The sequence below is a fragment of the Metopolophium dirhodum genome, chromosome 2 (assembly GCF_019925205.1).
Source record: "Metopolophium dirhodum isolate CAU chromosome 2, ASM1992520v1, whole genome shotgun sequence".
Taxonomy (NCBI): domain Eukaryota; kingdom Metazoa; phylum Arthropoda; class Insecta; order Hemiptera; family Aphididae; genus Metopolophium; species Metopolophium dirhodum.
This window is the reverse complement of record NC_083561.1, coordinates 23,281,478-23,302,603: the sequence shown is the minus strand read 5'-3', so window position 1 is coordinate 23,302,603 and position 21,126 is coordinate 23,281,478. Positions and strand designations below refer to the sequence as shown.

The 21,126-nt window shown below is 27.5% G+C and overlaps 1 protein-coding gene across 1 annotated transcript; it reads right to left on the bottom strand.

Moving 5' to 3' along the window:
* Positions 1-2,349: 2,349 nt before the first annotated feature.
* LOC132939117 (rhythmically expressed gene 5 protein) lies at positions 2,350-14,289 on the bottom strand. Its single transcript, XM_061006142.1, is given in 6 exon segments — positions 2,350-3,043; positions 3,045-3,259; positions 3,363-3,443; positions 3,555-3,659; positions 5,958-6,024; positions 14,086-14,289. Coding segments are annotated over 6 exon segments (612 nt in total). The 5' UTR covers positions 14,188-14,289; the 3' UTR covers positions 2,350-3,001.
* Between the last annotated feature and the right edge of the window lie 6,837 nt (positions 14,290-21,126).

The window sequence follows — 21,126 nt, the reverse complement described above, 5'->3', positions numbered from 1 at the left end:
AAACGCATTATTTTACATTTTCAACTAATAAAAATGATAAAATAATAACAAAATTAGGGTTAACAAAGTTTTAAATGATCGAATTTACTGACATGCATTAATTTGTGTGGTTTAGATGTACAGGTAATAAAATATGGTAACTCTTATCCGTAATGTCTATTATAAAATAACTAATTGACCGTAAGTTTTACATAAAGAACATTAGTTGATTTGATTATAGCTGAGTTCAATACTTGATATGAATAACCCTTTAAATTTGTTTTTAAAATTTAAAAGTTTTTAATTTAAATTTTGAACAATGGAGTACACTAATTATATATTACTAATTGAATATGCAGAAAGAACATGTTTATGCCAACAAATTAAATAATAGAGATGAACTTTTTATGAGAATTAATAATGTAGCTGATATTCGTCAAACACCAAATTTGTTGGAAAAAACTTGGAGTTCATTATATCGTATGATAAAGTGCATCGAAGTTAATGGGATTCACATACTGTAGATAAAAATAGATTTTCAAAATAAAGTGTATTTAATTATAATTATTTTACAATGTAACACAACTTAAATGCATGTCAGTAAATTTGATACCTAATTTAAAACTTTGTTAACACTAGATATGTTATAATTTTATCATTTTTATTGGTTGACAATGTAAAATAATACGTTAATTAATTGTGTATGTTAAATGACAACAAATAAATATCACCACTGTTTATCTTGTAATGTCTTCATACAAATCGATGTGCCACACCATTTTTTTTTTTAGTCGGCGATTCGAGCGTGAAAAACGCGCGACAAGCTCGAAAATAATGTAACACATCGATTCGTATAATAATTTTGCAAAAACAGAACTTGACTATTTATTTTTACATTGAAAATAATGTTCTAAAAATAATTTGTATAAACCCAGATTTTGAAGATAGATAAAAATTTCAAAAAAATCTTCATTGGGCCATCACACTGAGTACGCACATACTATAGTTACCTCATCAATTTCAGAAACACCCTGTATATTATATTTATAAAATTATTTTACCACACGGTCACACGGATATTGGCAAAATGAACAAGTGGATGGACTGACTCAGTGCCGAACGACGTTAAATTGTATAGTGATTCAATTCCGAATCGTTAATTTTAGTGAGTCGTTCAATTGAACTAGTTTGTTCGGGCCGTACGGCAATCGTAACCTTTACGGTGTTGAACGCACGGTAGTTTTGAACTTATTTAAATTTTCTTAGTATTTAATTTTAGAAAAAAAGAAAAGACACGTTACGTTACATTTTTTCTTTATCTAAGTGTTTAGATGTATTTATTAACGTATATTTTTTACAATTTTGTTTTGACTTAACGCACTTATAGGACTCGGCGATTGATACTTCATCGGTCGCAGCTGTCGCAGACTAAATCTAACAACGTAGGTAACGACACTATCCAACAGGTCGCTTGCGCTTATTATTTTTATTGTGCCACCGATTGCTATCAATCGCCAAGACCGAATAAGTTAGTTCGCGAACGACACATCTCTAGTGTAGTTCTCAATTCTTATAGTCTCCTATTACTATAAAAATGTAAGGATAGATTAAAGTAATTTATTTTACTATTAGTCATTAGATACCTACAGGCTACAGTAGGTTAAATTAATTTTAGTTAAAAAAAAAAATGAATTTGAAAATGTTATTGTATGTGTAAAATATGATAATAGACTATAGAAGTTTCTAGTACACAAGATTAATATTTTTAAGTTACAACAAAATTGTTATTCTTAGTTTTAATATGTAATTTAATATTTTTAGATTTTTTAGTCACATTATATGGGCTGTAGAGTATGGCTGTAGGTAAAGGGTAGCTCACACATGAATTTTTTAGCATACAAAAAAATAAATTTTTTTTTATCAATCTAAATGCGGTTGCAATTTGTTACATATTATATTAATATTATAGTTAAAAGAAATATGGTATATACATTTTGTACAAATATATTTATTAAAAATATAAATCTTTTGCCTAGACAACGTCGGGGGGACAGCAGGCAGCTAGTATAGTATGCCTATATGCGTAAATAAAATGTAAATATTGTTAAATTGTGATACGTGAGAAAAATAAAGGAAAATCAGGTGTCTTATATGTTGTATGAAACTGGAAATATTAAGAAATATCATTGATTATATTATACAACCAATGGAAATATCTGTACTTATGATTTTATCCCGAAATCTTTTACGTTTTAATTTGTTGGATGGTATTATAATTTCTGTATCTCTTTTGGAAAACTATATATAGCTAAATCTTAAAAACTTAAAATAAATTGTTGTTATGCTTAATTTAAGCGATGTTAAAACAGCTAAAATAATAATTAATTTTTATTTTGAATTAATTGTGCCCACAACAATTCTTATGTTTTTACAACGTTACGATTGCAATATATTTCCAATTTTTCAATTAGGTATTACATAGACGATAACATTATAGGTATAGGTACTATATGCCTATATGATAAATTCATATATACATATAACACAATTCACACATATTATATTAGGTATGTAAATAATATAATAATATACAAAAGCATTTTTATCAAAATGTTTACTTAATTGTCAACATAAATATCACAACAATGGTACCTAACAGTACTATTTACAAATAAATTAAAATGATTTCAAATTAATAAATAATAGTATCACTCTAAAAATAAAAATTTAAAAATAAAAAATTGTATACACAATTATTTAGGACCCTGAAACGTGTTTAAATCTAATTAAAAAATAAAATAATAATAATTATAAAAGACGAAATAGAATTTTACAAGAAGAAGTATTTTTTGTAACAATATACATTACAAATATTGTACTTGATAGAAAAGTTACAATTGCAATTCGTCGCAAATAAATAAAAAAATAAATAAATATCATATCTGAAACTGTACCAAGTTGCAGCTGAGGACGCATTTCTGGAAGTGTCAGTTTATTGGTTTAAGCGTATACCTAAATGGTCTCACAGCAGGCCTATTTTGTGTTTGTTGTTTCCGCTGACCAAGCATATCGATCATGGAAGGCATAGGTTTGGATCGCATGGCTATGAATTCTTCTGCGTCTTCGTCTTTGGGCAGAGGCCTCTGAGAGTCACCGGGTACTGGCCGACCATCAGGCATTACTCTTACGACCATTGGCCCGATGATGTAACCACCTGGCGGAGTAGCAATTTCTTCGACGTTATTCGACGCAGAACCCAAATCGTTCCCACCACTTGTTTCTATACAGAGGTGACATAAACAAATATGTTAGATTTTATACAGGTAAACACATAGCATGTATGCTTAGATCATACAAGTCTAAGTGTATCTTATGATATTTACCTAATGGGTCATTGAGCTCTTGTTCCGATTTGTTGGTTGTTTGGGAAGTATAGAAACCTCCTTTCATCATAGATTCCCATACTAAAATAATAATGAGAATAAACAATAAAAATAACTTTCTATTTTAATGTATTCATTTTATTTGACATTATTTACATAATTTTACTTAAATAGTTAAATATAGGTACATACTCATTATTCTCGACCCTCTTTGATAAGGGTCCATTTTGTCTAAACTATCATCTCCCATTTTCGCCAAGTTGGTTAAACCATAAACCAATAATACTTTATTACAGTCTAAAAACAAAAAAAAAAACACGGTAAAAATATTAGTTATTTATACGAGATTATAATTAAACAATTTACAAATATAAGTACACTTTGTAATGATTATTTATTTATAATATTTATATGTTGTACCTTCCTACTTACAAGAAATTGAATTACAAATTATTATTAGCATTCATTTTATATAGATATACACTAATATATGTGTAATGCACTAGGTAATGTTTTGTAGTATTATTGTTATGAATAATGTATTTTACCTAGGTATTATAAGTATATTAAAACCTAAGGTTTTGATTGAATATTTTACAAGCATATGTATATGTATATACTATTATATAGTGGTACCAATATATTTTATTGAAAATAATGCTTATTAATAAAAAGTTATACCTAGATGGCATAATACATCTTTAATTTATTTACCTACATCTGGTTTCTGGTATATAATTATTATATTTAATTAGGCAATGAACTTACGGGGCTTGATCAGTATTATAATAAATATTGATTATAAATGGTCAAACTTTGACTGGGTTTCCTTGTTTTCTGTGTTGTATATGTAGTTTATACAAATAGGTATAAAACACTATAGAGTTATTGACTATTGCAGTCTATGGGCAGGTTGTTGCAGCGTATATTTATTTTATGTAAAAATTCTAAGAGAGACTCAATATACTTATGTTCTAGTCATATCTGTTATTCTAATTCTTTACTCTGCTAGTTTGTCTATACAACTGCCGAACGTTGTAGTAAGGTATATATACCGCACACTGGGGTAACTATAAGATTACATAGGTACCTACATAAAAAACATGGTAAAAAAACAACATATAAATATAATATGCTATGATATAATACTGATATAGGTATGTATGGCAAGACAAACGATTGATATAGTATACGACAGTAAGATTTAATAATATTGAGTATATTATATGTTGGTATGCAAAGTTGGTTGGCTATTGATTGATTTATAATTGCATATTGTAAATTTACAACAAAATACAAATAATGAATATGAATAAACCTAATTCCGCGTGACACTAAACATTTAATGAATCAATCGTGAACTATAACAGTCCATAAACATGATTCAGTGATCCAAGATCGATTCATTAAATAAATAAATTTTTGATGCGACCCGACACTATAAACATATATTATTATATTTACTTCATGGAAGCTGCAGTATAATTATTTTATTCATTTACATTATTGTTGTTATAACATATTATGATGGATTGACATATTAGTAAGCTTTTATTTTATATGATGAACAGGAAACGTAAAAAATATTAATAAAACTACAAATCAATTAGTATGATGATTGGAAAAATTGTACTTAAATACTATGTACTAGATGAGTACATATAAAAGGAATTACATTTTTCTATATTTATGTGCGATAGCCATGACCTGCAAGAGCCAATAACCTTCATAGTGACATGCAAATTAATTTGACGACGATGAACCCAGGAGACTTTAACGAACGATCGCAGAAATATAAACGATTTATAAATTATAAGTCACGATATTTATTTATATAATATTTCGTAAGAATACTATACCAGGAATTACCTTGAAAACCAATATATTTATAACCATGTTGGTACCTACATACCTACATATTATATGGACCAAATGTTGTCTTTTTAAAAAAAAAATGCAAGTTATCTTATATTCTTAACTATATAGTATATAATATATGATAGATAATATATATATATATAGATCGTATAACATATTTATTCAGTTTTTATCATTTTACATTTTTATATTCATACCTAACATACAAACAATCTTTAAATTGTTACGGTGAAGTTAATTTTAGGTATACGATATATATAATAACTTTTATTTTATACAGGTACAAAATACTAAAACCATATATAAAATATAATTTAAGTTTATGTATAAATGGTAAAAACACAAATTATTCGACAACAGTCGAGAAGACTTGAAAACAATGTATAAATAGAATACAGGTAGATAAATTATAATTTAAAATTATTATGCATTGTGCAGACTAAAACCAAAGAATAAAACTAGTGGTTATATAGGTATCCAGTACAGTGGTACCTATTATAATTCCACTCTCTCGGCAATATTAAGCAACCGCAAAGACCTATCAAGATTCATGATTCATATGACTATATAAAAGTAGAAGGTACCTGTAGTCTGCACTACTTAGTAGGTTATTTGGTTACAAATGTAACATTTAATAGGTACCTATATATAATATAGCTGAGGTCCACTATAACTGTATAAGAATACTGAATAACAAATATACGAGAAAAAATTTACCCGGCATCGAAGATGAGTCACAGAAGTCGGCTACTTGTTTCACGAACATGTTGAATAAGTGGCTCATCTGAAAAATAAAAAGAAGAACAAAATTATTAATATAATATATATATATAAACGCTTCTTGGAAAATGTTTACATAGACATATATTTTTACACTTAAAAGTTTTTATGTTGTGTAAGTGTACATCAATTATGAATTAAAAAATAAACTCTAATAATTTAACTTTGGTCAAGAGTTAAACATTTATCTGAAAATAAATCTATAGTAATAACACTAATAACTACCTTATATTATAAAATACATTATAAATTATATTTTTGAAAATCATAAAAACTTCTACCAATGCTTTTTTATTTAGGTACATCATTCAGTATAGTCAGTACCTACGTCGTGTTCTTTAATGCGTATGAATCATATGATGCGAGCCGGGAACGGAACTATGGCGAGGTATATCCTTCATGTCTCCGTAATTTTATATTTTCGTAAATTATATACTCTCAATTAAAAATTAAATTACACTGCCAATTATTTGGTGTATCATAGTAATTTAATACTTATTATATATATTTTAGATGTTTCAATAATGTTTGCTTTATAAGATTTGCACGAAACGTAACAAAATACTACTTTACGGAAGTCTCAAGTCGTAAAGGCGTAAACAGTAAAATATAGGTACAAATCTTCCAACATTATAAATTGTTACGAGTATGATAATTTTAACACATCTTCGAATAAAAATATTCAACCTTCACTGACATAATAATACATTGTAATTTGTAAGAAAATTATGTAGAACTATTCATTTTGCATTCATGTATGCGATTTTACTACATGCAGGTATTATTCAAATTTATTAAATAAACAAATATCTACAGCTATATATAATGTTATTATTATTATAATATATATTATATTGGATATACCCCCATGATTTTCTTTAATAAAGAATTTATCCTAATTCTGATTCTAGTATTTTTAAGTATGGACCATATATTTTCAAATACGTAAAAATTGTATACCATCCTGTGGTGAGAATATCATCTTTATTCCATATGACAAAAATTAGAATTCGAATAAATTATTACTGAAGGGAAAAATGGGGGCAAGCAAGCTATGTAAATCAACCTGTTTAACAATATACCGTAAAGATCAAAAGATATACAAAACATCAAACAATAATCAAGAACAGCACAAATAGAACATGCACAAGTACATGACAATTGTTATTCATTTGATAAATATCTTAAATGGCTTTTTTATATGAAGACATTTTCTATTCAAAATTATAAGTAAGGCAGGTACACTTGCAGTTTTTCGTCACGTTTCTTGGATTTTGGAGGAACTTAACCTATTTATAAATTCGTGTCTTATGGATTTTAAAAATAACGGGTTCGTGTATGCTACACTTTACGAAATGCACAGCACTATTGTACAATGGCCATAGTAAATATATAATTCCTACCTATATGTATTATAGGTACTATACAATTACTCTCAAATTTTTAATGACTATAATTCTTAAAAAAAAAAAAAATAGGAATAAGAATAAGAATCACATTAGGGAAAGTCTCCTTGAACGTCAATAATAAATTATGGGGCAATTTAATAACTATATAGTTACCTATGTTGTCGTTTTTTTAAATAATATTATTACTTATTAAAACTATATATAACTAGTTAAGTGTATTTTACTTTATAATTTATATTTATATATATATATTGAATGACATAGGTACTTATGTTTAATTAGAGATGAATACGAAACTCACATTTTTTAGCAATGGAGGCTTAATATTTAACTTTCCTTTTAGTTTACTTATGTATTATAGAAATTATGATGGTGAATTAAATACTAAAAAGTAAAAGATAATGAATAACTTTAAGTAAGAAATAGTTAATTACAGTTTAACGTAGATATTATTTTAGAATTTAAATTTCTTAGTGTTTGTAAGCTAACTAAGCGAACCTCTTGAACTTTGAAGACTGCAATATTGATTAAGTTTTTTTAAAACTGAAATAGTTACTTGCTTAGCGTATAAATATACTGCAGGTTACTGTATAATCGTTTTATAAACATTTGACAGATAAATATCTATATGTGTTTGGTATAAATGAAGATTTTTCAACTACTTATATAAGTAATTATTTTTTTGGAATTATTGCTATGAAGTCGCCTTATTATAGACCTATTAACAATAATTATTTTTCGTAAACCGATAGGTAGCTAATTAAAAACTATTACTTATTATAGATTATTCCTATATTCTATAAATCTATTAGAATGACAAGTAAGTACAGTTTAACAACTCAACATTTTTATTTTACTATTGAATGTATCTAAATTCTAAATATATTATAGTACTGTAATAAATATTAAAATTATTAATGAAAATGATAAATAAGGGAGAAGTTTTTTAGAGAGGTGTAAAATGATGGTACTCTAAGTACTTGCCAGTTGCCATTTGGTGCTTATAAATTATGAAGGTGACGTTCAGATATCATATGAGAAGTAAATAGTATATACAAAAAACAACTTCAAGAATTTTAAACTCCAGTGACCGTTGAAAACGTAAACAAAAACAAAATATAATATAATAATATATTATACGATGCACATACTGTATAGTAGATGTCCGTTGTTGTCTGGAAGTGGTTATGTTATTTGTTTATATTATAATTTTTTATATTATAAAGTGCGTCACACGCTTAACTGGATTTTTTTTTAAATAATAAATATATATATACCATACTATAATAATATCATTGTAGGCGTCATTTGACGTGTTTACGTGAATTAAATTCAATGATTATGCGAGGAACAAATAACTATAATATTATATAGTATCAGCTATGGAAAAAATCCAACAAAAAAATATATGCCATACACTATATTTTACAGTGTAAATTAATTAAATAATTTGGTTAAGTGGTTAGTGCTGATGACACTATTCACAATACCTATAATATATTGTCTAGGATTCGGTCATATCCAATACCTTTAGCGTACATTTTTAATATAAACAATTTTATCCATTGTTCGAACAATCATTGTTCCCACAAATAACACTATCCTAAAGTAATATGGAACGGAAATCGTGTAACGATGTGATATATTTTCATACGTCCGTAGATCCGGGTATATTGCCAACCGGCTTTTTTTTATCTCTCTTACGAATTTTAAATGTACAGGCTACAGGATCACATCGCCGGTTTGCCACAAACCAATAACCATTATAATAAATATATATATATAATATTCAACAAAATACGACTTAAAGAGTGATATATGAAATTCTTAGAGGATAATGATCTTGAGAACCTATGTAGGGTGCACAGAGAAAGTTAACACCTATGTTTCAATATTCTAATATTTTGTGATAGGTACCACTATACCAGTATTACCACTTACACCTTTTATATTTTGTATAGCATATAATGTCAACAACACATGCAGTTGGTATATCTTGATTTTACTGCTGGTAATCTCAAAATCCCGAAAACTTAAAGTATTACGCTCAATATTTTAATTAAATTTCATACTTTGTTTAATACAACTAAAATACAACGACAAACGTTTTAAAAATAAAATGTTAATTTTTTTATTGCCTTTTTAGTATTTAAATTACTTTGATATGTGTTTCTAAAAACTTGTTTACTCATAACTAAAGTGAGTTTAGCTAGTTTTGTAAAAAATAAGTAATTAATTTTTAGTTTATATTTTCTTAGTTGATATAAATATAAAAACTTAAAATAGATTTTTGTAGATATACCTGATACATTTAACTTATATATAACACAATTATTGAACAATGAACATTACTGTGATTTTAAATCGTATTATTATTTATATACCTAATTAATAGGTAATTAATAATTATTAATAATGTAAATAGATCAATAAAATGTAGTATGCACGTTGTACTTTGTATATAGCAAGATAACTAAAATATTATTATAACAGCACCTATGGTTTATACAAGTCGAATAACAAATACATTTTTTATTTTTTAGTATAATAATTGTAAAATTTATTTTTAAAAACTTCTCATAACTACTAATATATGAATATTTCACGTTTTTGACAGTTTAGTTATAAGAAGAATCTACTTGATACCTATTGAGTTTGGGTCAACAATACAACTATACATAACAAATATCAGTAAGCTCGCTTTGATTTAAACCGACAATTCTTGAACACTATTACCATACGTCCATCCTCATTAGTCATACTGTCATATACACCATACAATATTAATACAGACTACAACACTATAGGTACTACAGAAGTGAGTAAAAGAAGTTTTTAATTCATGATGATAATTCATAAGCCATCCGTGGCATAAAAAATTAAAAAATGTTTTATATTATATAATGTATTTATATATTCAAAGAATCAAAGGATAAAATGGGGCAAGCATGCCTATAAATATTTATATTAAAAATAATAAAAAATGTTTTACTTTTTTGTAATCAGTAGGTAGGAATATAAAAATGATAAGGGGGACGAGGTGGCCGAGCGGTCTAACGCGTCGACTGCGGCGCTGGCAGTCGCGGGTTCGACTCCCGGCCACTGGGCGGCATTTTTCTTCGGGCAAGTCACGGTGTCCGGAGAACAAGTGCCGCCATCCCCCTCCCGGGCATGGCAGATACCTACGGGTGCCCAAATTGAAAATCTGCCAAAACCCAACACACACGTGTTTCCCCCTACTACTACCAACAATACAATACACCTAACCAAAAATCATACACCAAAAAACCATACAGCTAATGGCCATAGTTGCCGGGCTTACGATCAATAAAAAAAAAAAAAAAAAAAAAAAAAAAAAAAAAATGATAAATTTAAAAATTCAAGAAATTCAATGAGTTAATATATTGGCATTTGGCATATTGTTTCTAATAAAAATTAAACGAATAATATTTACATTTAATTCAACTTAAATAGCTACATTATTCAATTTAATAAAAATTATATTTTTTATCTGTAATAAATAAATTATTCAAATAAAAACAATTTTTTTTTAAATTTAAAATTAAATTTATACATAACAGATGGAATCGCTTCACAAATTACATAGGTAATTTTATATTTAAATTTCCTTTGAGTAAAAAGTAAAAATAATTTAACTGAAAATTAAACACTCTAATAATCGTTTAAGAATATCTTATAAGCACATATTAATATTATAAAAATCATATTTCAATTGAAAAATCATAACTACTAAACTACCTATAAAAAATATTTTACATAAAGATTTTGAGAGAAAAATTCATAATCAAGATTAAAGAGACGGGATTATCAAAATATTATATTTTATATTATATTAATATATTTTGTATGTGCCAAGTATAATTTAAAATACGATGAATTTTTATTGCACCTACATGCTACACTAACATTTTATTATTCCTTATAAAATATAACTTAATATGTCTTATTTTATATTTGTAATAAAATAAAATATATTTCCTGTTGACCATGATTTCCAGTACCCCCATAATGTATTAAGCTAGGTACATGTATATAGAGTTGCCCTTCCGGCAAATCGTAATTTTTACTGATGGTTTACTTTATGTTATTAATCACTAGTACCTAAGCCTGTGTCATCACTCATCAATCATCAACAACAAAATAATTAATAATACAAATTACAATTTTGATTTTTAAATTTAATACTTTAAAAAAAAAAAAAAACCAAACATGTTTGTTTTTTTTTTTTGATTTAATGGGCTACTTAAAGTATAAGTAATAACTAATAACTAATAATTAATAAATAATGAGTAATTAACTAATAAGTAATACCTAACCATGATAATATTATATACGAACATTGTTAAAAATGAGGACGGATGCATTGTGCCCATGTAGGCCTATTTAGCCTATATGGTTATATGGAAGCAGTAGTTATCACGTGGAAACGACTTTGAAATATTTTATTTAGGTCCCTTCGTTTCTCATTAGGTTCGAACAAAACTAGTTAGGAAATAAAACTAATTTAAAAATATTTCAACATTATATGGATGCCATTGTTTAAATTTAGGTTATGTAAAAATATTAATTGAACATTTTAGATTTATTATATTTATTTTTAAATCTAGATCTAATGTATTATAGAAACTCTCACTTTAATAGCGTGGAATAAGACGTATATTTTAGTTGATTAGTAGACAAGCCCAAACAAGCATAGACAGTATATACTAGGTATATAAAACTGCAGAAAATCACTTTTTTATGCGTAAAATTAAAATAATGCAGTCTGTAGAACATTTTAATATACATTTATAATATAATATTTTCTTCAATGTCTACCTATATTATGTTTTTAGTCTTTATATGGAAATATGGAATTATATTGTATATATTAATTACGATGTTGATAAAATATTTAAGCGGACTAGCGGAGCGACAAAAAAGAGTAGGTTGGGTCATTGAACCAATTATAGACAAAATTTAGGTAAGTAAACCATAATTCATTAGAGTTTCTACAAAAGTTTAAAATATACATTATACAATTTAAAAAAATTTTAAGTACCTACCTACCCACCATAATGGCATAACAATATATGAAATACTTGAATTATGTGCGTATTTCAGTAATGAGCAAAATGAAATAATATCACGGTTATCCGTGTTAACCTATAGGTACCTAGTAGATAACCGTAGTTACTACAACCTTTGTGTTCTTACATTTTATTTCATTATTATTGTTGTTAACATTTTGACAATAGTGTTACCTATATTACAATTTATTTTAGTAGAATATATTAATATATTTTTACGAAAATATTTTTCCATATAAATATTATTCAATGGTAAAGCAGGTAAAGGATAAAATAATCCTAAATAGGTAAATTATAAAAATGATCAGATATTATATTCTATATGCAATATTATAATTTATTGTATTGGATATGTATTATAATTGATGAACCAATTTTTTTTTAAAGTAATGATGAGGATTATTTGATGAGAAGAATGGCGAGTTTTTTAGAGAGTAACCCCAAATTAAGTAGGTTTATGGACTATATGCTAAGGCTCCGAATCGGATCATGTACTTGGCCCAATCGTCTCAATTTGAATTAATTAGGTCCTAGTAAGGTACAAGTGGCGGCAGGTGTGTGTATTTATGATTTTTAAATTTAATAGGGACTGGATGTTATTAACAGTAGTACCAATTTACAATTTGATCTAATAATATATGCTAACTCGATTAAATGATGTTAGGGGAAAAATTCACATAATGAAACTACTTACTTTATTTACGCCTCATTGCGTTTGTGCATTTGCATGAAATATAAATAGACTATAAGTTGAATAAATTATAAACATTAAACATCACACTTTTATCCGAATAGTCAATTCAATTGTATAGATCATCGTACAATTTTGCATTTCAATAACAATTTACTATATCTATATATTCGATTATTTAATAACTGTTTAATGAACAAATTGGCACAATGATCGATACCGCGAATAATCTGAATGTACAGTTAACAGAATAATGATGCCAAATGGTGCGAGTCGGCGCACACGGTGTTTTTCAATCTTTAAAGTTTTTTTATTTAATCTTAAATGTACTTATAGCTATTAGTTGTATAGTTATCCGAAATAATAAAAAAACATGTTTTTTTAAACACATAAATATTTTTCCATGATCTATAATGTACGTTCTACATATTTTATTTCTAATTTAATTGAAATGAACAATAATATATTATTTATCGAATACTGGCATGTTAAAATATACAGAGTACTTACTACTTACAGATACTCAACCCACTAAAATAGAATTTATAGACAGTTGATTGATTATAAAATATTATATTGATTATATTTATAAGACATTTTAGACACAAAATTATATTTTCGATTAAAATAAATTGGTTGGAGGCCCAGAAATTGACGAGTTTATAATTTTTAAATCCTATAAATCGTTTTTACTATAATATAATAATATGTAAATTATATTTAACTGTATATATTAAACTCAAACACATAACGTAAGTGTAATATATTATCGTGAATATACATATAATATTGTATATATAAATATATTATAATGAAATACAAACGTCTGTTTCACGAACGAATGTCTAAAAAATGATTTAATTTCCAAAAGTTACCTTTTCTCCTCGACTGAGGAATTCCCACATCGGAATGGCCGACCCGGAGGTCCGGGTCACTAGGAATGCGGCCAAGGGCCATAGGAGAGCGTACGTTCTCATCGTGTTCACTGTTCAGATTAATATATTGTATATGCTGCTGCAGCAGACAGACGGTCGTAGCAATTCGTCGTTGTGCGCGTCTTGAAACACACTGATCGTGATTATACGCAACGGAACCGCTGCTGGGGCCGGCTCGCCGAGCCGTCGCGCGCCGAAACGGTTGCGCATGCGCGTTTGTCGACGGCGCCTGCAATAAGCGCGCCAAGTTCCGGAAAAATCAGAACGGTTTTTCACACACGCACGCGCCTGTAAACTATAAAGGTATATACACAAACACCGCTCCGCACGCTGCACTGAAGTCCTTGACATTTACCACGATCCGCGGTATACCTACATACCATACATTAGATATTATACTATATATATATAAACATACCTAATAGCGCATGCAGAATGCGTAGGTATTTAAAATATTGTAAGTATATACGAATACCTAGCTATAAATATATATAAATTATATTTACATATGCTTAACAATAAGTACCTTATAAATGGTTATAATACAATAATAATAATAATAACAACAATAACAATATAATACTGACAAGGAATTCAAAATAATATAGACAATATATTATTATATTATATTATGATTATATATATATGTACTCGAGGATACAGATGAACTGGTTTACTGCAATAAACATATAATAATATGCAGTATTATGTTTAAGTTATATTATGTCGTACACACAATATTATTGAGTTCAACATCCTACTAAATAAAAATACAAATAGATAGATATACATTTTTTTCTTACCTATATTATATAGTATATTATGTTTTTATGTCTTCATAAGGACCATATTTTAGAAGTAGATACGCATGGAATAGAATTTGTATGTATTATATAATATATTATCAAGTCTAAGGATATCATTAAATATTTGAATATATTTATATATATATATATATTTGCAATGATAAATAATGATTTATAATATACATAGTACCTAGGCAGTACATTAAATATGGTATTATAATAATAGGTACAGTGAAATATTATAAACGATTTATTTTATCAATAATGTTTATTATATGACCCCGACTCTCTCAGGTGTATAATATTTTTTACCTTATAAGTGTATAGAAAGTGAAAATACATTTAACATTTTTAAATAAATAACGTGAAAAATATATATTGTTACCTATAAAGTATAATTTAATTATTTAAATATACAATAGGTACTTTGGTAGGTACTTATTATTTTGAATACGATATAATGGTTAACATACTATATGTAGACTGCAAATCAACAACTGTACATTCAAACCTCAATAAAACATACCTAATAAATGTTATGTTAAAAAGGTGGGTAAGTATATGTTGCTCTGCTGTACAGTAGGTTACAAGTGGGTCGCTGTTTAATGGATGGTACTAATTTTGAATTCAATGATATAATATCATTGTATACGAAAAACGATTCTGACGGTTTGTCAGTGTGGATATTTTATATTATATTTACCTATATTGTTATTACTTATTAGTTATTATTAATACGGTAGCCGGTAAGTTAAATTAATATTATAAAATTACAACAAAATAACTAAAATGGTTATTCTTGGTTATTTAATATGTAATTTGAAATTTTCTCCAAAAAACTATAAAAAAAACTATGTTTTTATATTTTCGAGATTTTTTGGTTACAGAATAACCTACTTACGTGGAACCATGTTGTAAGTTTTCAATCCTAAGCTATAAAAGTTGAAAATTGTATAAATGTTTAATACAAAATCAATTTTAAATTTTAAATTTGATAAATGTTGTCAAAAATCCAACTGCCTATAACTGCTTATTCTTTTTAAAAAAAATGTGCCCATTTAATTTTAATATTTTTCAACTGCAATATATCAGGAACCTTGTATTATATTTTGCTGCTTTTTATCCCAACAAATAAAATTGTAATAATATTAATAGAAAAAAAACCTAAAAATTTTAAATTTGAAATTGTCCGTCAACAGCTCAAAACAATTCAAAATAAATTGAAAATTTTATCAAGTATAAGAATTGATAAAATAAACATATTATGATATAAATCTCAAGTGTCTACGGTTATTCGTTTTTAATTACTAGAAAAAAAGAAAATCGCTACATGAGAAATCGAGTGAATATCCAATGTTGTAAAAATCCTCAACTTCAAATGCTCATAAAAATTTAATTTGACTTTTTTAAAGACATTTTATTTTAGGTTAGGTTAGATTTTTTTGTTTTTCTCGGAGCCTTTGAACACTAATTTGACCTCCCCAATGCACCAACTACATTCACTTTCCTATCGAACAAGATACTGAAGTTGAAAATCAATCTATTATTTCGACTACTTATCGTGTACACAGACACAAATAAAAATTTTTTTAAAAAAAGCACACAACGCTCCGCTCAGAATCTAAAATGTTAAAATGTTGAGTGTTATACGCGTTCCTCATAAGTCAATATTATTAATTATTATAGTAGTATAAGAATTATAATTGAATATAGAAATAGCCAGTATAGGCTCGGCTAACCTAACCTAACCTAACCTCGGCGACAGGACTATCTGCCCATGTACGTATTATTATTTAAATATTTGATGTATCTATACATATATTGATTTACTCATCAAATTCAAGTAAAGAATATATTGAAATTAAATGTTTATAAATATTTTAATACACACGATTAATAATCAATTTTGCAAACACGACGCCTTGCGCCTGCTATACTCGACAACTTTACATAATCATATTATAAAGGCGTTGTAGGTATTAAACATGGTAAACGTGAATCCTGCTGCAGTAGGTCTCACTTGTATTAAATAGACTGTATTTCCCGATCATATATTCAGTACAGTAAAAATAGTGACAGATGAGGTGAGGCGAGACATCGTAATCATTACGATTTGATGGATTTTACTATTTAAGAATAGGATTTCTCAACAAATATCTAAAATATATATATTAATTTATTTTGTCGGAAATTGAAATTTAACCTTTGTCGGAAAACGGAAATCTCCTTAAAGATCCGTTTGCAGTTTTGGCCCATGCGTTTTACGATCATTACCTATGCGATATAATGGGCTACACCCTAACACTATAGCTATTATATAGTTTCATTAAATTTCAAGTTATATCAATCTAAGATTCTTTTTAAGATTTAAAAATAAAAATAAAAAATCAATAACAAAATTATTGGTGTTTTTATTTTATGGGTACTTCTACAAATAATATTGTTAATACAATTAAAATGTTTGTATTATATTTTATAATTTTCTTATAGATAATGCATAATATATATATATACAATATACATGTATATTTTAAATTTTGTTTTTATTATAGGTTTTATCTTCTATATGTTGTATTTACAGTTGTCCACTGCAGGATTCAGTACTCTGTACACGTGTGAAAAGTGTGGTACATTCATATATTATATTGGTTGCTGATTCGTTATATATTAAGTAATTATATGTATTATATGTGCTGTACTGCTGTTATGAAGTATTTTATTAGCAGATATATTTTTGCTTATATCATAATTTATGCAGCCCACAGTCATCTGTACAATATGATTAAAAAGTAAATGTGCTTCCGGTTTTTGGTATAGCATGATTCATCGATAAGTCATAACGTAATTCATGTAGGTATTTATCCAATTCCTATACAAAATATTTATATATATTTTCTAATTTCACCGAAACACAGCTATTTATAATGTCGGTAAATTAATAACTAGGACTTGGATTTTGATAATGTAATTTTTCTGGAACTTTACAACATAGCTCCGTTAGTGGAAGATATGTTAGTGATTAGATTATTTTAATGACATTTATTGAAAAAATAATCTTTTAACAGAATTTGTATTTTTAAGTCACCTTTTACATAAATTAAACAGTTTTATTTTCATTTTATTTAAAGTATAATATCGGTTATCATTTGAACTCAAATTTTGAGGCAAGGTCTTATCATTGATCATCGAAATTATTATTATTTTTTTTTTTTGTTGAAGCTCGATTATTATCGAGTTTATCGTTGTAATTATAACTATAATAATATAATGGTTAATCATATCCTCAAAGAATAATGCCACCCGATGGTTAAATTATTACTTCTTAACAGTAATAATGTTTTTATAATAGTCTTTTACATCACGTTAAACGATAAAAAAAACATCACAATAATTTATTACTTTTCATAGTACCTTAATATCCCGTTTATTATTCTTTGTACGTAATTAGTTTACCTTCTATATATTATGTACTTACCTCATATTATAGGTATAATCATATTTATTTATTATACATTTATAAACAAATCATCATAATTTTCCCGGTCTGATAGGTACTATGACTTCTTAAATTGTATCTGATATTTGAGTTCAAAACCAAAACATTTGTCATTACAACATATTATTGTATATTTGTATTCATTATAATCAATTGCACACTGCGCAGTACCTATATTATAATAAGACCATAGGTATGCATATTATTATATCAACTAAAAACGCCAATGTATTTTGAATTTGATGTAAAATATGTTAATTCTGTCAAACGATATTACGTCTTGTGGAGATTCTCATGTTTTTTCTTCGAAAATAACAAACTTAAAATCCATGTGAACATTTATTTATCTGTGTGTATACAGGAGTGACGTCTTCTGGTAGATTTTTTTAGTGAAAACCAACATATTAAATTATATATACCTATATGTATGTGTGTCGTCATACGCTGGTATTTCGATGTTTTTTTTTCTGCATGCCTACGTAACTATCCAGTATTATTATAATTAAATAGTGGATGTGTTTTGTTTTGCCAAAATTGTTTTTACAGAACTATTTTATGCGTATCTGCAGAGGCAGAGAGGCTTATTATTATTATTATTATTTCAGAAGGGGGTGGAGGGGAAGAGATTGGTATGGAATTCTCGTTTGTCATCGCACAGCAGTAGCTCTTACAAGTTATACATACGTAGGATACTGGTTTTCTTCCTAGAAGTCTTATTTCCACTGTCCGGTGCAGACAAACACCACCGTCGTTCCCGCTCCCCGCAACCGCAGAAGCAAGACCAACAACAACTCCTCTGTTTTCCGCGACTAAAATACACTATAACTGCACAACGACGAGTCGTTATTTCTATAAATAACCGCATTTGCATACATTTATGTTGCACACGTTTCCTCTTCACTTCCCCCCACTCGTTGCCGGTTACGCCAGTTTAATATATGCATTCCAAACATGCGTATTACCGATATAAGTGCGCGCTAACAATATTCGCGTACCACCTAATTCCATTAAAACGCACTCGGAGAGTTCACAGAATGATTTCATTGGTAGAAAGTGACATTGTGTATTCGTATAATTTTGTATTTATTGGAAATAATAATACGAAATTCTTCAATCGAAACTCGAGGTATATTATCATAATTTATCATATATTCATAAAAAATAATGGAGTAGGCATTACCCTATAATCTTATAATTATAAGTATATAATTAAAATATTATGATGCACCGTACCTATTTCATTGCATGGAGTATAAAATATGCTTTTTAGAGGTATTTGAATAAGTTTGTCATCTATTCTTGTCAAGAAAAGGTGGTGGCACAAACAAATATTTTACAATTAGTGTAGATACCTGTGTACCTACTATTTATACACAAATTTAATAAAATATATAGATAATTTTATGTATAACAATATCCATAGTAAAACGATAACTTACATTTAATAAAATCGTGATAGTCTAATATTGTGAATTGGAATAAAAGCGAGTTTGATAAATAGTTCTACGTTTTAACTCTTTGGCTCTTCACGCCACTCGTCTTTTACAATAAATCATAATTTTAATTACCTACTTATTGTACCACACCATTGTACAGATTGTTTTTGATTTACATTTTTAGTATAAAAAAAAAATTAAAATGAGGAAAACAATATGACAAGAGAATAATACGAGTTGTTTAAAATATATACAAAATTGCAAATCGTCAATAAAATTGAACATCTAAGCAAAAAATGTAATGGTAAAGCTTAACTCATCATAGAAGAACTTGGAAGTTGAAATTGAAGGTAATATATTTTATAGTTCACCTCCGTTTCACGAAGGTTACTTTAACTGAATAATTTACCTATATAGTAATATTGAGGAGGGCATGGCATCTATAATTATGTAATAAATAACAATAAACTTGGCGGTTTTCGTATGAATTTTAATAAAAATTTCAGTGAAAACATTCGATACAAAAAAATTAAGCACAATACCTAATGACCGTGCTTATATAAATAGTGAAAAACCCGGTATAGATGAGGTATGCGGGGGGGGGATAGGGAGGAAATAAGTATATAACATATAAATATAATGGTACATACTACACATAGGTATTTCATATTACCGGTGGACCGCTACCGCAGTATAATAGGTACTATATAATAGCACATCCATCATACAGGTATGATTATAAATTATAATATTATGTACTTATAAGTTATATAGGTAGGCTTTGAAACGAGTGCGGCAGTGCGTATAATATATTATCTACTGTATAGATGCACACTATAGAGTGTAGAGTATTATAGAGGGCAACTTATATCAGGTACTATACGTCTATACGTCGGACAATGAGTTAGGTGTGGACAAAAATGGGTTTATCGATGTTTTTTTTTATTTCTAATAAGACGTGTCGTTGATTGCTGAGGATAGTGATAATTATACACATAGTTGTCGGAAAACGGCAGCCCTATTGTTCTTTTATTGTGGTGAGATGAATAAGGAATGCGGATCAGCCGAGACTGGCGGCACCGCGCGTGGAGGTCGGGACAACCGCCGCGCCATGTCGTATATATTATCATTACACACACACACACACACACACACACAAGCATCAGTGCCCGCGTGTTGAGATTTTTATACCGGTGTGTAATATTATGAGAGAGAGTGTGTGTGTGCGTAGACGATCGACGGG